The sequence below is a fragment of the Zosterops lateralis genome (assembly GCF_965231275.1).
Source record: "Zosterops lateralis genome assembly, chromosome: 4".
Lineage (NCBI taxonomy): Eukaryota > Metazoa > Chordata > Aves > Passeriformes > Zosteropidae > Zosterops > Zosterops lateralis.
This window is the reverse complement of record NC_139765.1, coordinates 11,985,241-12,002,327: the sequence shown is the minus strand read 5'-3', so window position 1 is coordinate 12,002,327 and position 17,087 is coordinate 11,985,241. Positions and strand designations below refer to the sequence as shown.

General features: G+C 40.2%; 3 protein-coding genes across 5 annotated transcripts in view; 1 reads left to right on the top strand and 2 right to left on the bottom strand.

Annotated features, from left to right (window-relative positions):
• The window catches only part of IRAG2 (inositol 1,4,5-triphosphate receptor associated 2), a gene marked incomplete at its 5' end in the record, with an annotated part of 34,654 nt that extends 33,784 nt beyond the window's left edge, over window positions 1–870 (bottom strand). Inside the window, one exon of the mRNA XM_083859768.1 lies at window positions 282–870. Within this exon, the coding sequence (XP_083715894.1) occupies window positions 282–870 (589 nt within the window). The remainder of the gene's footprint in view (window positions 1–281) is intronic.
• Window positions 871–8,929: 8,059 nt separating this feature from the next.
• SPX (spexin hormone) lies at window positions 8,930–13,109 on the top strand (the record flags this gene model as incomplete). The annotated part of the gene is made up of 5 exons (XM_083860659.1): window positions 8,930–9,064; window positions 9,202–9,259; window positions 10,150–10,212; window positions 10,850–10,933; window positions 12,182–13,109. The coding sequence occupies 5 exons, from the start codon at window positions 8,930–8,932 to the stop codon at window positions 12,238–12,240; spliced, it is 399 nt and encodes a 132-aa protein (XP_083716785.1). The 3' UTR covers window positions 12,241–13,109.
• Window positions 13,110–15,418: 2,309 nt separating this feature from the next.
• GYS2 (glycogen synthase 2) overlaps window positions 15,419–17,087 on the bottom strand; it is a 47,293-nt gene continuing 45,624 nt past the window's right edge. For all 3 annotated transcript variants that reach the window (XM_083858828.1, XM_083858829.1, XM_083858827.1), the window contains one exon: window positions 15,419–16,341. In XM_083858828.1, the coding sequence (XP_083714954.1) occupies window positions 16,120–16,341 (222 nt within the window). In that variant the 3' untranslated portion in view covers window positions 15,419–16,119. The remainder of the gene's footprint in view (window positions 16,342–17,087) is intronic.

Here is a 17,087-nt window from a genome sequence, read left to right as displayed (position 1 = left end):
TCTCTGAAAACTGTTAAAAATATCATTATCTCTCAAATCAAAAATTAGCAAATTCGAAAAAGTTTTTGCCTTATTAATTCCTCATTTTTTACACTCACATTAATATTTTTTTTAAAAAAATTTAAGATTCACCTCAGCTCTTTTTGCAGCCCTATAAGATTTGAGTGGTACTAAAATGTGTTGTTACCAGTTTAAGTGATAAATAAATGTCATCTACGTAGGCTGAATATTCAGATGTGTAGGATTCTGAATTAGGAGATGTTTTTCTTCAGCATTTTTACCTCTTTCACTTGAAGGAAGTGTTTTTGGTGCAGGAGGTTGGACTGCAGCACTTTCTGCCTTTTTTTCAGGTGTAAAGAAATACACATTTGGACTTGATGTCAGATGCTTCTGCTTGGGGCGCACATCTTTAGGTTCAGCATTTGCTAAAGCACATGGTTTGTTCTGGGCATTGGCCTCCCTGGGTCCAAAGCAGTATGGAGAAGAGTTCTCCACGGGATAGGGAGACATCCGCAAGCTGCTGGGTCTCTCGTTGCTTTTAAGAATTGAAAAGGTGGTTTTTGCAGAGTAGGAGTCAGAGGTGGCCCCAAGACTGGGCGAGTTTGCAGAGAAAACACTGTCCCTGTTAGGGGTGACCAAGGGTGAACAAGCACTCTCCCAACTTCTGCAGGTTCTCCCTTTCAGTACTTCTTCCAAGTTTTTTATAGGATTGCTCTGTGGGCTGTCGAAGTTCCGGGACTGAAATTTTGGTATCTGCAAAGCTGGGTTGGCGACTTGGTCCATCATTTGGATGGATTTGATTTTCCTGCAGATGCTGTCCACTGGGTTGTGGTGCCGTTTTTTAGCTCCACGTTCCAAAGACTTCACCATTTTCCTTCTCTTGCCAAATATCTGGAAAGAAAAAGTACAAGATATGAGAGTCAGGATGATCAACACACACATATTTATGCCAATTTTTCCATTCAGCAGACAGCTTGGAGCTTTGGCATCCAAGAGTTTGAAAACCCTTTTTCCCCACTTCCCAGCTGTGACAGAAACCTTCAGCCAGGACATTCTGTTGTCCAAGGAAGTAGAAATTGACTTGGAAAAGTTGGGGAAGAAAGACAAAAATACTTCTTGAAATCTCACTGCTTATTCTTAAATACCATAACCATGGCAGGGAGGTGAGGGAAAATGAAAATAAAGACTGTAGAACACCCCGCAAATTAGCAGAGGACTTTTCAAATTGAAGGAAGCACATTAATTGGACTGGGGATGGCAGGGGCAGGACAGAAGAAGCGAGACCAACAAGAGTTTCAGCATTTCTGTGAGCCTACAAGAACAAAAAACCTCCAAAATCCAGAGTTTCTTGTACTAATCAGCCACAGCTGTCATGGTGCCACACTGGGAATTACACAAGAAATATGCCCTACAGAGGCACCTCATCCCGTGGGTATTTTTATTTTCTATTCTCCCAGGCAACATTTAGAAAGGTGTTTCCTGTGAGATGAACGTGTCTGCACGGGACTAAGGCATGGGAGGTTCATTTTGCAGGGTAGACGCTCATTCCCAGTGAGGTGCCCATGTCTACTCTGCACTGATCACCTGGGAGCTTCCAAGGGACAATGGGGACTTCACCCACAGCTTCTCAACCCTCCAAAGCAGCATCTGCTGAAACACCAGTGCCAAGAAAGTTCACAGGGGGATGCCCTCAGCAGGCCTGGGACACATCCCCACACAGGCATCCCCAGGGTGGCTGAATCTTTGTCATTGGGAAGAAACAAGACGGGAAACAACTCCAATTGAAAGTGACATAGTATCTCTGTCATATTATTAAATAATAATAACATACAGAATGAAGCTGAGTGAATCTCCCAAGAATCAGATTTTAAGTGATTTTTTTTATGTAGAAAAATTAATTCCTTTCCCCCAAAACAGCAGCAGGCTTCACTAGCACTTAACACTGGTGTAATATTTTGAAGCAAGGAATAAAATCATATATCAGTAGTTATTAATCTAAATTGAAATAAACATAAATACTAAGTGTTTCATTTAAACTGGTTTACAGCTACCTACATGGCAGTAACTTAGTTTTATATAAGCAGAGGTAAAATCTCTAAGTTTATTTTTCTAATATTTCTATAAGTAGTAACATCTACTCTAATGAACATGTCCTTAGGCACAGGAATACTTTGAAAAAATAAGAATAAAAAGAAGCTCAGAGCACTTTTAGAGAAGATAAATTCTAACTATGTCTCTCTTAAAAGATTTAATCCTCAAATAAATGCCAGGCAGTGGAAGCAGTCTTCTGTATTAGAGATAAATTATTACAGGTGTCTTGTCTCTAAAGAGATAGATGAATTACCTTTAAATTAAAATTTAAATACCACTACAATTAGGTTTAGAATTGTTTGTTAAGTGCACAAGAGCCTTCAAGGAGATATAAATAACACTCTGTTAAAAGGTATTTGATTTTTTTTCTGTAATGGACCAGTAGAAAAAGAATGAACAAGCAACAAAATAACACACCCCAAGACCTTATACTCACATTAGCATGTGGAAAAATAACTTCTCTGAAGAAGACAGCACAGCTATTCTAGCTGTTCCTCTGAGGAGCAGTGGTTGACTGCACTTCAGTGTTTAAATGAGCAGAGGGCTCTTCTGCTAGAAAAAACGGCTTTACAAGGTGCAGCTGTTGCCACTCAGCCCTCAGCTGAGAGGGATCACCTGCTTCAACCGGGTTCTAATAAAGCATCAGGCTCCTGCTTTGTGGCCTTTTTACTTCTTTTTTCCTCCCATCTCTCGTGCAGCTGTTAGATTAATTCCTGTAATTTCAGTACAACTTAAAGTCTCCCTGCTTTTCTATCTATTGTTTAATACAGCAAGGTTTGTTGCAATACAGGTTAGTGCTGTGTCAAAACTCTGTTTCCTGAGATGTTTCTCACTTCTATTAGCAGTTCTTTCCTGCTTTTCCTACCAAGAGCAAAATTTCAAGCAGGAGCAGATCACTCCTAATTTCTGAGAGTTAGAACAGGGAATCTGGGAACTGTATACTTTTCATCACTCTCACCACTCTTGAAAGGAAGGAAGTGTTGAAGTCTCTTGAGCTGATAGTGTATTAAATAGTATCTCTGTCAACTGTCAGCTATGCCCTTGGTTCTGTGAAAAAAAGTAAATGTCGTTAGGACCCTCAGCTAATTCCTCTTTTTTCGTATTAAATTATTAAAACATGTGCAGTAGAGCCTGCCTGTCTGAAGAGCTGTATAGCTCCTGCTAAAATACCTCATAAATGCCCATTCTTAGACAGCCACATCTCCTTTCCAGCCTACAAACTGCAGAAAAGTCTTTTTCAGCTGGTCTTTTCACCTGGTGTTTGCCTCAGACTTGCCCATTGCTGGGAAAAACAATTGTTGTGCCATCCTGTGGTTCACTGAACTCCAGAAGTAACACCTGTTCCTGAGATGCTTACACCTTTCAAAAATTTGTGGATTTCTACTCTTTCCTGATGCTTTCAAACACCTCTCATCCCACATAATATATTTAAATTTTACTTATCATTATCCCTTGAAGCTGCTTCTCTTTCACACTTGTGAGAACAGTAGAACCTGGACCTCGCTGCAGCATTGCTCACACAAAGTCCCTGTTACTCCTCTTGTGTGAGGCATTTACATGATCTCTGAGACTGGATTTTCTGCACCTCTATCTCAAGTAGTTTTTAGCACAATTCTTCTCATACAGTCTAGAGAAAAGACAAAAAGCTTCTCCAGCAAATCTGCAGTACTTGAAATGTACCCATGGACATGGTGGTGCTGAATGTGCAACAGAATGGTTAAATAAATTTGGGCCAGCAACTGATGGCCTCTCTAATCATGCACCTGATTTACACCAGAGAGTATCTGTTCCCTTCAGAGCTCCACCATGAAAATTCACCTTCCCAGATATGTTGAAGACATCCCTACTTATTGTAGGAGGATGGACTGGATAACTTTTAAAGGTGTCTTCCAATCCAAACTATTCTATGGGTCTGTAAATTAAGATCTATTATGAAAATAAATAACACTGAAAAACATATTTGTATGGCATAAAATATATTGATGGATTGCAGACAGGGTTGTTTTGGTCAATAGAGTTTACAGGGCAAATATGGAACTTGTACACAAATTTCCCTTTAGTCTGAGTGGGATATATGGGGTTAAAATCCAGATCACAGAAACACACAAAAAACAGCCCAAAAAGAAGATATTCTGAGGTCATACTGTTCATAACCATGTGTCTGGGCACGATCAGTTGGGCAATGAGTCCTAAAAAGGGGTTGTCTACTCTATTCTCTGAGTTTCTCAGTTGATAACAAATCAACATCCTTCCAGGGCAATCTACATTTGACTTTGCTACTGGTAGAAACCTTGCCTTGCTATGCAACTTAGTGCAAATGAAATGCAAAGTGCTTTGTGATTTCCTACTTTGCAGGCTCTGCCATTTCACAGCCTATTATGATGCTGGAGTAGCATGTAGGAGCCAGAAGTACACTGTGCTAGGTGCTGCTCAGGTGCCAGACAGAAGCAGGATGTATTTCCCAGAGAGTTACCAAACTAACAGGAAAAAACCCCAACAAAACAACAAAGGAAATGGGAATAAGAACAAAGCAAAGGTCATAAATTCTGGAGATTTATACCTTGACAGGACCAGTGTTTGCTGATGTACCCATTGGCCACCCACACACACCACAGCTGCACCTTTTTCTCAGGAGCAAGCCATGGATCACTGGTGTCCTTACCACCAGTTAAAAACACATGGGCACAATGACTGTATCCTATATTTCCAGGGAAAAATATTTGGGAAAGGGCATGGTCATGACTCAAGTCAGTGAGGTAAGTTTGACCCCGCTGGTTAAAACTCCAGCACATGAGAATGTTTTCCCCTCACCTCAGCACTGAACTTCAATGCCAGAAATTAGCTTTTTATCACTTACAGCATCAGGATATGCAGCCTGTGCCCTTTAGATCATCTCGAAGAACAAGAATAGGTTATGTTCTTTCTAATAAGGGATCCCGCTGCTATAGCAAGCTTCCCCCTACTTTTCTCACTCAGGGTATTGATTATATGCCAAAGCCACTGCCTCCTCCAGGTGAATCAGCTGAGAAATGGCAGCACTGACAATGAGTGTTTGGTGCACAGCTCATCATCCCAAAGTGCCACAGTTTTTTAGTGTGTTATGATCCATAACCCAATTATAGGCTGCTTCCTTTTTCAAGAGTACGAGCTCACATGTGCCCACACACAGCCACAGTTCTTTTGTGAATGCAAACACTCTCAGTAGCTGCAATGCCTTCCCAAAACATTCCTTCTGTCCCTGTTTACAAATAAGCTGTGTCCTATATGCCATCCTAGAAGTGGTTGGATTTCTGTGAAGGGTGAGGTGACCACCTTCTTGCCATAGAATCATGGCAAGAAAAAGTTTTGAAGGGAGAAGCCTAATCTTAAATTTTGATCCCTGAAGTAGAATTGACAAACCTGGAGTTCTTTGTTCTGCATGCAGACTCCTTACAGATTTCCAAGGAGATGGTTCTGAAATACACTTCTGTTTGAAAACTGAAGCAACTTGGAGTCACTAGTCATAGCAAAAATGAATGAATTTAGAGCTATGAGTCACAGAGGCACAGACAATTTAAGGGAACAATAAAAACCTTTTGAAAATAAAATTAAAAAAAAAAAAATCCCAAGCTCCAAAACATTATGGAAATGCAATTTGAGATTGGGTTCATTTCACCCGATGTGAAAGGTCAAGGCCAACTATCTCTTGCTGCAGGTTGTAACTGAACTCCTGACTTTTAGACACCCTGGTGGCACTGAGGCTTCTGATAGTGCAGCAATAAAACCATTTAATTTAAGATTATGCTGTCAAGATCCTGCTTTTGCTCTTGACCTGGTGGTCACCTGTCCCCACAGCAAGGCAGTTCAGATTTTGATCTGCTCGGTTCAGCTCCCTGCTGCCCTCAAGGCAGCTACAAACAAGCCCCAGTCTCTACAAGGATTCCAGTGGGACTCAGAATACAGCCAGGTTTGGAAGACAGACTGACACTCCAGCAACACCAAGTCAGAGTCACCCAGATTTTGAAAAATGGTCAAAAGACAAGAAAAACTGAAGCTGTTTTCCTATAGTGTGGTTACATCTTTTTCCATGCCTCCCATTCTCCCTCTCTTCTCCCCAGTTACAGCGAAAGAGGCTGAGCTTGTTGTCCCCCCCTGTTTCTCTTGTATTATCTTGTCTCATTCCAGTGGCAGGAAAAGCAGGGTTTATTTTCAGTGCCAGACACATTTTTGTTTTCCTATCACGAGGAGGACTGTCCTGAAGAGATACTTCACACTCCCCAATCCCAAAGGCAGGGGTTAATTCTCACAGGCTCAGCTGAATGTTTTGATTCCAGCCCCTGTGGTCTGTGCATATCAGGAAGATCTAAACTTACTCCAGAAGGGAATAGGGGAGAAATTTTACCTTTTCCAAGCCTCTGCATGTTAAATGTCTCCTGGATGAAATGCATAGCCCCCTTCTAAGGCTTGAGTGTTAATCATCATCAAGAAATGTCTCTGATCTGTCAGAGCACAGGGAAAATAAACTTCACAGTGAAGTAGATGCAAGTAGAATCCCTTCTGCTGGCTAGGATGCATCAGGGCATAGCCTTTTTAAAAGGATAGAGCTCTAACAGCAGCTCCCAGCCACCACAGGAACTGCTTGAGACCAAAACCTGAACTACCCTCTGGTTTCTTCCCTCTATACCAGCACAAGCTGCAGCTGATGGCAATTCTGTCTATTCAGTGAGCAATTCTCTGTGGCATGAGCAGGGAACAGAGTGATGCCCCCCAAAAACTGCACAGTAATTGCACTTTCACTTAATAATGTGCTTTGGAGCAGTGTCCACAGACACACAGTGCCAGGGAGGAGCTGAGAGTGACCAGCAGCAATGCCTGTCTGCACATTCCTCCTTGGACTTCACATCCATGAGCCAGTGTTTGTTACACTCATGGACTGACCTGGATTTTTGTCACACCATGGGCTTTCCTTGTTTGTGAGGCTGCTGCAGTGAACTTTCCATTGGTCAGTCTTCTAATCAGCAAATTTCTGCCTCCTTGATTGGTTTGCTTCTCCTTCTGCTTCCATCAAGTTTACAAAGGAAAAGGTGCAGGAGATATGAAAACCCGGGCTACAGAGCAAGCAGGGCCAGGCATCAAGCATGATTAACTGTTTGCCTGAGGACCAAACCCACTCTCCATGACTGCAACGAGCCCAACAATCACCCAGAAGTAACTCATTGAAATGACTTCCCTGATTCCTGCCTTTTTTCTGTTCACTGCTCCACTGTTTGACTTATTTAAGCCCATGATCTGGGCTTTTACTCCAGCCAATCCATGAGACAGAAAAGTGTTTCTGACTATTAGGAGTTCAGAGTTTATTGGGTATTTTTGGTCTTTTTCGTTGTTATTGTTGAGCTTTGTACTTTTACTTGTGTGCAAGAAAACCAGAAGCAAAAGATCATTAGAGAATCAGACCACAGACTACATCCTCTGAATGTAGGCAAGGAATAACTTCAACTAGTGACACTGGGTAAGTCACTTTTTTCTTGATGCTGACTAGTAATTTACCAGCTTTTCCAGCTCCCACAATGGATACTAATCTGATGTATTGTAGATTATTTTGGGTAAACTCTCACCATTCATATTAATATCCACTCTGGCTGTGATTATTGATCATCCAGCAGGAAGGTGATGCATTGCAAACACACAGGGCTGATGCTGATGTATTCAGGAGATGTTCACCTGTTTAATGGGGTGCATCTCCAAGTGCATCCATCTTTCAATCATTTCAGTCAGGACTTCCTGCAAGGCTGCTCAGGAGTCATTAGACCTTCTGCTTCTCCATCTACAGGGCTGACAAGAGATCCCTTCAGACTCCTCTGCCCTGCCACAGAAGGGGAGGGTACCTCCACTCCAAACATTTAAAAAAGGATGCCTGGACATGCAGGAAGGAGATCTTGTGACACATCATTCCAAGGAAAGAAGACTGGAGGTTTGTCACTGAGATAAGCATGAAGGTAAGTGAGAATTTTTTGTTGTGTAGCAAACATTTAGTTTGCAATTAATGCTTTTTTTTTTTTTTCCATGTGAGTGCAATATTTAGGAACTGCAGGGGGGCTTAAGAAATTTTCCTTAAAAATAATCTGAAAGAAATGTACATATAGGTATGTGTATTTTAAACATCTGCATTAAAAAACCACCAATAGCCAACCTCTCAAAACTAGCATGAGGTGAACCACTGTGAAACATGAAGTTAGATGCTCTGGTGCCCATCACTGTTATTAATACACGAATAACAACATGGTCTGTGTGAACAAGCAGAGGTGCAAATTGTGCACAGAGGATTCATGCTCAGTGCTTCCATTTGCATGTGCTGCATCAGTGAACAAACTCCAAGAATCGAAAAAAAACCCCGTCTTGTGACTGTGTTAATCATGATTGATATTGAGAGGATGCTAAATTTAAAACATTTTTTCCTTTTTTTGCATCCTGAGGAAGTAGAGATTTTATCTCTTGGTTGGTCTGTGTGTTTGTTTGTTAGGAATGACAATCCCTCTACGTTTGCTTGTTGTCTACGGTTTGGTAAAATCAAGGTAGATTTTCTACCACTTTTACTCATTAGGTTGTACATTATTCTTATTTCTGGAGGATCTGATGTCCCTGTAAATAGGAGCACAACAGGTGCTTGCCTTGACGGCCATTCTCAACAGGACAGAATGGATTTGAGTAAAACCAATAAAGTTCTATTTAACGTGAATCAATCCTCTGATCAGATCAGAGGTGCACTGAAATACCCCCTGAGCAAGAGGAGGTTTGGCAGCAAGACAGGGACAAGGCAGCAGCTGGGGACACCCTCACATTTAGATATGAACTTGGGAGGATGTGCAGATGTGAAAGGCTTTTCCTGCACCTTGTGGTTCTGTGTTGTGCACAGGGGCTGCACAAACCCACAGTGTCTGCCCTGGCCCTGCTCCTGGCAGTGTCCTTTGTTGCCTGCTCCTGGAGTGCCTCTCAGGTGAGCTCAGGCTGGAGCTCGTGGAGCCCAGATCTTGGTGCCATTAAGTATTTGCACTAATTACTGATGGCATGGAATGTTGACATGTCTCTTTTCCCTTTTTTTTTTTTTTTTTTTTTTTTAAATTTGGCATAAAGGCTCACTTCCAAAGGAGAAACTGGACTCCTCAGGCCATGCTCTATTTGAAGGGTGCACGTAAGTCCCAAGCTCTTTCCAATTTGAGGAGATAATTTTCCCCACCCCTGGATTATTCCTTGGTTCCCCACAAGTGGGAAATCCTAAGGATGCTATGGGGGTAGAAGTTTTGAGGCTTGCAGGGAGGAAGTGCTAATTGCATGGTGCTAATTATGTCCTGGTCACACCTTTGGTCCCTGTTCAGGCCATTTACTTCGAAATTGGACTTAATGATCCTTTTGGGTCCTTCCCACTCAGAATAGTCTCTGATTCTACACTTAGAGATTTTAATCCAAAAAGATCAAATTTAAAAGAAATATTAATATGAAAAATTGTATTCTGAATTGTTGATTTAAAATGAAAAGATATCAGGGAGGGCAGGTATCAAAAGAGGAAGAAAATAAACTCCCTGTAAATTAGAGGAAACAAAAAAAGAAGGTCATAATCCTGAGAGAAATGCAAAAGGGAGACAATATAAATAATTGCAACACTAAATTAATATAAGCCCCAAACAATTGTAAATCTAACTGAAAGTTCTAGTGATATTAATACATTATTTTTAGTGATAAAAGTAAATATTTTTTGGTTTTGATTTTTTTTTTTTAATTCTTCCTTCTTTAAATTTTTCTTCTTTGAATAATGCATTGTGTTACTTCCCTAGTGTGCTTTTTATCATTCTTATTGATGCACAGAAAGCAATGTGATTTTATTTTGTTAGTTTGGGATTTGGGGTGGGTTTTTTCCTTTGTTGAAATAGAAATACAATTTAAAAGACAGTACTTTATAGTCCAGCAAAGAGATTGAAGGCTCCCGACCATATACAAAAAGGAAAAGAGTTCTTTAGGGATTATGCAGTAGGAATTGCAACAAACTGGGGGGTTGTTTTCTCGCTTCTCCCACTGCTATTGTAGAGGGACGTCGGTTCATCGCAGATGAGAGCCAGAGGAAGGACTTCTATGGCAGAGGGCAGCTTGGTGAGTCCATCATCACAGGGGTGTGGAGCCCACCCACCTTCCCCAGGCTATGGGAGAAATCCCTGGAAATGGGAGGGGATTTGTTTTCCTGGAATCATTGCCAAGGGAACAAATAAACCACCTTTTTTCAGTCCCTTCATTCCAACCCGCACATGATAAAGACTGACTTTTCTCTCTGGTGCACCTGTGTGATTTCATTTACATAATTTCCAGACTGACCTGCCTGCTTAGTGGGATTTTCATCAGTGCTTTTGACTTTCTTTTTGCACTGGAAATAAAAGTCAAATCAAGCTATTAATTGTGCTGAAGCGACAAATAACAGAAGCAGACAACATCAATCCACATTAGGCAATGTTTCTGGAGGGAACAGAATGTTGTAAAAAAGTTGGGGATGTACAAAAAGGGAAAATGCTCTTTTTACCTTCTGAGGGACTTTGAAATAACCTCCCTTTTAAAAAGATTATTAATTTCTCTTGTGTTAATGATCAGACTGGTTTTGAGCAGACAATGTTCTAGAGTAAAGAATATTTTCTTGTCTTCGAGTCTCCAGTAATAGAAATAATAAAAAAGCAAAGAACAAAGTAAAGAAATGCCATAAGAACTAACAAACCATGCATCTCTGATTTTTTCATTCTAGAAACACGCAGCCAGAACACAAATCCTTTATCTCTTTCTGAAGCTGCTGCATTATTCCTTACCTCCTTGCAGAAGGCACAAGAAGGTAAATGCACGTTTTGTCTTACTCTGACTTTTTTTTAGTGGTTTTTCAGCATTTCATTTACTAGCAATTTAGGTAATTAATCTAAAAGGTCTGTTTAATCTTAATCTAAAAGTGTTATGAACTGAGATACTGTTGGACAGAGCATCCTGTGTACATATACACAGATTACAACATGAGCCGCATAATGATAGCAGGTAAATATTTGTATATTCTGCTTTTAATTCTCTCTTCAGATGTTTTACTGGTTTGGATTCAAGGGAATGGCTATTTTTTAGTTGAATTTTCCAACCCAAATCTTTACTGGGACTACTTTTTCTACAGAATATTGTTTGCTTGTGAAAAATTTATTCTTCCATTGGATTTGGTGCAAAGGTTTAAAATAATCCATAAGAACCCTAGGAGAGGAGCTGTTGGTTTCACATCACCAGGCTGAGACCCTAAAGCTTTGCTCTTCATGTCCTCTGTCCTTAAACTTCTCACCTCTTCAGCTACCACAGATTTTTATTTTTTGGAAATGGAGCTGGGGCTCTGTGCTGTGCCGTCTCTTCCCTGTCCTGGCAGAACTCTGAACAAAATAAAAATAAAAATAAAAATATCGATGGCTCTGGAGAGAGAGAAAGGCAGAATTAAAAATGGTCATAGTGCTTTGGACAAAAGACATGAACATTTCTGAAGTTCAATCAGTGGAAGTGTCATTTGTATGCCCACAAAATCCTCTGAAGGTGTATTTTTACAGATTTTAGTGGTATTTTCCTGCCTTCTGCTGTTGTAGCAGGGGAGATGGACAGCAGCTGAGGAAAAAGAGTGAAATATCTGAAAGAGATAAGCAGAACTTGCAGCTTGTTTGAAAAAACTATGTGAAACAACATTTCCATCACTGTGGAGGAAATAACCAGTTAAACCTGGGTAAGCCATGCACTTCCAGATCAGCTGATTTTAGACTTGACTGAGGGTAATACACAAATGAAGAACAAATCCTATGTTTTCTTTAGCATGAAATTTTTTTTGCCATGTGCTAACTTACTTCTCTGGACATGGTTTGTATTTTTGTTCTTCAGCAAACAGAAAAATCCCTACATTTAAAAATGAGAGAAGACATGATTGTTTTTAGAGATGCTGCCTCTCTTAGCTGAGCATTCCTGATGCACTGAATGTGTGCCTAAGGCACATCTGGAACCTGAACACTTTGGTTGGCTGAACTTTCCTTTATCTACAACTTATTTCTCCCCATTGTGTCTTGTCTTACAGAGGAAGAAGAAAACAATGATCACCCTGGCTACTTGACAGACAATCTGTTGAATTGGTGAAATTATTTAAAATGTCTTTAACATTTGTACAGCTTTGAGCCTTAAAGCATAACTTGTGTGAGTAGAGTGTTTCATCCATTCTTGCTGAAGTTCCCAAAGGGTGAGGTGTTTTCACAGTGCAAAATTTTGAATGTAAAGGGATTAAAAGGTACTAGTTCAGATAAGGAAAGCATCTGTAAAGTTCCTGCTTTCTGTACATCATTTTGTATGTCTCATCTGAAATTTAAAATACATTGTACCATCTCACATGAAAAGATGATTAAAACCATCTTTTTGGACAAACACTTCATTGAAAAGTTTTTCAATCATCTTTGGGAAAGCTTTTATCACCTTCCACTTAGCTGAATATTGAAGATTTTTAAACTCTGATAAAGACAGATTCCATTATCACTTCTATGGTGCGCCCTGTAGGCTGCTGATGGTCAATAAATTCAGTGGGATATAAAAACATTCCAGCTATCTGTGACTGCAAAGCTGGTGATTTTTTCATTTGGGTGGGTGTTTTGTTTTTTTTTTTTTTTTTTTTGGGCAGGTATCAGTCAGCACAGAGAATAGGCAGCAGCACCTACTGTCCCAGTTCACTCCTGCAGACATATTCTGAATAATCCTACTGAGCAAGTCCCAGCACATAAAGACAGTTTGGGGACAGGTCTTGCATTATCAGGGCCTCATTAACGACTGCATTGTGATTGTACTTTTTTTATTCTTTCTTTCTGCGCTGCAGAACTGGAATTACGCATAAATCTGTTAATTATCATTCTGTGCTGATAAGGATGTATTATTTATCTCGTTCTGTGGTCTTACTGGAAAGCCCTCTGTAGTTCTGATGCAATTAAAGAGTAGCCACATGATTTCTGTGTCCAAGCAACACTTTTATTTTTTTAACCTTCTATCCTAGTCATAGTCTTCATCTTTTAATGTTAAATTCCCCTGATCTTTCTCATAACTGCTAATGAATTCTAACTCACACTAACTGTGATGTTGCTTCTCCTCAACACAAAGAAACACAGCTGAGGGAACAGAGGAATTAATTTGTTTCATGGGGTCAGAGGCACTTTCAGTCATTGTTTATAATCTGTATCACTTCATGGAGGAACATAACTGGTGAAATCAAAGTGTCCCGCTTTGTTCATTTTTAAGCACTAATATATCTTCCAAGAGAAGTGCTTCTTGTATGACAGAACACATGATGAACTTCACCTCAAGACAAGTGGTATCCACCAGAATCCTTTCATTAATTTAGTTGCCCTTTGTTTTGAGCATATTTGGAATATCTCAGGCGCATCTAAGTGATTTTCCAGCATGTTTTACAGCATCACCACCAGTCAGTGTTCAAACAAAACAGCACAGAGTCAGAGAACATAATCCTAGAATGGTGTAGTTTGGAAGTGACCTAAAAGATCACCCTGTTCCAAATACCCTGATGTGGGGCACCTTCCACTAGAAATGTGAAAAGTAGAGGGGATATACATCCTTTGGTTTATCAATGTCTTGAAATTTATATGCCTCAGCCTGTCCCAATGATACAGAACTATTCACCCTATTCCCAGCTGACTGATTTTTGTGCATGTTACTGATTTAGGGTCTCAAGTTTAAACAATTCCTCGCAAATATCATGAAACAGAATAAGCCTTCTGCCTTGCTGGTGAGCTGCTTGTGAAACCCCAGTAATTTCCATCTGGAAGACAATCCCTTATGTAACAGATAGCTGCTACCAAGTTTGTCAGGTTTCAGTAACTGTTGGGAATGTGTGGCATTTAATTTAGGCAATCTGTTGCTGTGGCTGAATGGGAAGCCATTCCCCCGATGCTATAAATTCAACATACAGAAGTGTTTTGCTGTAGATAAATTGCCTTATTACTAACGGTTAATCCTGGTGTCAAGGCAGAACTAACACAAGCCCATGGCGTGGGGCAGAGGTCACTTTGGCCACTGCAGGCCTGAATCTGAGAATTCACATTAGTCCTGTCTCGAAGGCTGTGCACTTTCTAACACCAGGAGGGTGCTCAAAGCATGTGAGTGTGCTGGAACACACACAGCTTTCCTGCTCTAAGCAGGACAAGCAATAAATACAGATTTCTTGATATATTTATGAAAACATCAACTTTCATTCAATATGCCCTTTATATGTTCTTCCTTTGGGACTCTCAGCCATTATATGTTTTGACTCTGTAAGGGAACTCTAATTAGGTGCACCTTGTGGAAGAAACACAAAATGCAGTTGTTCTCCATGTATTAAACTGTGCGAAGGAAAATATTTGCAGTATCTTTGCTTTTCACCACTTTTATATGAAAAATTACTCAGTGTTTAATTACCTTTTAAATGGCTAAAGAAATTGTGACTCCTTTTAATTCCAACTAAGTTTTTACCATAAAAACTGGAACCTGACTTCTGAAAATATTCTTTCCAGTATCTGAATCAGCTCAAGAATGAAAGTCCAGTTTTAAAGTCCACACTGATTTTAGGTGACCAAAAATGCAAATAGGAACATTGTAACTTTTATTCTAAATGGCCTATAGTCAGAACCATATCATCAAGCATTGGTTAAGTGTTTGAAAGGTAGGAGCCTAATCAAAGTTGCTCATCTAGGTTCCCTCTGGGACTGACAGGAAAGTTAAACACTTCCACAGCTTCCATTGTCCTACTTGCTGAAGGACAGGCTGAATAAATTCCTGGAAATATCTTTTCTTGAGCAGCATGAGAAACTTTTGATGCACAAACTTGAAAAACAAGAGATTGATCTCCTTTCTAACATCTTCATGTCAAGATGTGCTTCTGAAGAGCCTGTTCAGACACTCTCTGCATCTCTAGGAGCTGAAATGCTTCTAAATTCTAAGGCAAAGGAAATGTTCAGTTCTTCATGTGAGGATCAGTTAATTCCCCAAGAACTTTGAAGTCTCAGGTGCTTTTCAAAATTATATCTGAAAGATTTTTAGCATTATTTGTTAGGATTATGTCTCTTCTAAAAGAAGTCAAATAGAGCATGGAGTAATGGAAATTACTGATCCTTGAATATTGTCGCATTGGTCTGTGGCTTCTTGTCTGCAGGGGAAGGTGCTACTCAAGGAAATTTTGTCATTCACTTTAGCCAAGTTACATTAATTTCCTCCCAAACCAGTTTGTTAACAAACTTAGAATCTACAACAAGATGAAAATAAAAGAGACATACCAGAGGAATCAGAAAATAAACGGTCTGCTGTTTATTGTGGGTCTAAATGACCTCAGAAAGATGACTTCATTTGTCTCTAAAATTCAAATGCCCACTCATAAGACTTTATATTGTTCCACAGGAAGTATGTTTTACAACTGGATCAAGACACTTCTGTGTGCTGTAAAAAAAGTGTTTTAAATTATGTAAGCTTGCAATAAACAGCATCAGGAAAAAGAAAGACCATTTTCTTTTCAGTGTATCTTTTTAAACTCTTCCAATATTTCTCCAGAGTAACACTTTTTTCCTCTAATTTTTTGAGCTCTGGCTTAAAGTTCATGTTAATTTAGGAGGGGAAAAGGAGAAACATAAATGAAGCAGAAATTCCTTTGGGATACCCAAAATGTAGCTATTTGTCTAGACTATGATTAATACAGATGATTCCATAGACAAAGGTATGATCTACAGTTTGTATAAGCTCCTGAGGGGATTATCTCATTCTCTAGTTTTATTAAGCTTGAAAAATCTCTTCTACCTCAAAGGGGCACAGAAAAATTGTCATTTAAACTACTTTTAAGGTGAAATAATATTAGGCTTTCCAACAGTGTAGCTCAAGTAACATTTAAGGTTCCCCTAATTATATCACGCTGTCCTTAACACAAAGCTTGCCAAGCCTACAGCAGAAACTGTCGAGTGGATGGGGAGCAATGCCAGGCTGAGAGCAACGAGTTCAGTTCCTGTATTCTCCATGCTGCTTCTTTTTCCCTTGTGGCAAGGCTCCAATGGAAAAGGGGGACTTGATGTTCTGCCTATCCCTTTCAGCTTCCTCGTCCTCATCGTATCTCTCGTCGTCATCTTCGTCCTCAGCTTCGCTGTGGTGGGGGCTGGAATGCTGGGAGGCAGAGGGTGATGGCGGCACGGAGGAAGGCCTGGGGTACCTGAAACCTTCCGTCTGGCAGGGAGAGAAGCAAGTGCAATGTATTAACTGAGTTCCTCCATTGGTTTTGTACAGCAACTTAGGGCTATCATTACTTCCTCCTCTGCCAGTAAGTACACCCTTGTATGACAGAGGTGTTTACCCTGTGCCATGAACAACATCCTACCCTTCCAACATTGCTTTTTGCAAAACATTACTATCTTTACTGAGCCATAAAATAATCAGCACAACACAAAATCCTTCTGTACTCTGTAGTCAGAATATGCTTACTAAAATTCAGGCTTCAATCTGAACATTCAAAACAGTTTTCTAGTTATAATGTCAGCATCTGCAAAACCAGAGCCCAGCAAGGGGTTTGAACCTCCTCCCTCCTTACTAAAAAAATTAAGAGTTCCTCTTTGGAGGTTTGGTTTCAAATAACATGGTTCTGAGCAGCCTCTATTCTCAAATTAGTGCTGATCTGGACTAGGCAAAAACTGCTGGAAGGTGTGCCTTTAAAGTGACCCCTTGCAGCTCCAGCCAACATACCATGAAGGCAATACCTTGCCTTGTTTTCCCTAGAACATCCTTTCCCAACTCCCCTCTATTTGGTTGGTGCAGAACATCTCCATGGCATTTAGCAGAAGTGAAAATTAGGAGCTGCCACTCTTCCAAGAGGAATTTCAAGGGCCAGTTCTTCAGCTGGTCCAAAGTGGCATAGTCCCAGCTCAGTCCAAATCACCTGAAGACCTGTTCCTGTGCCACACCTAGTAATCCCTGTG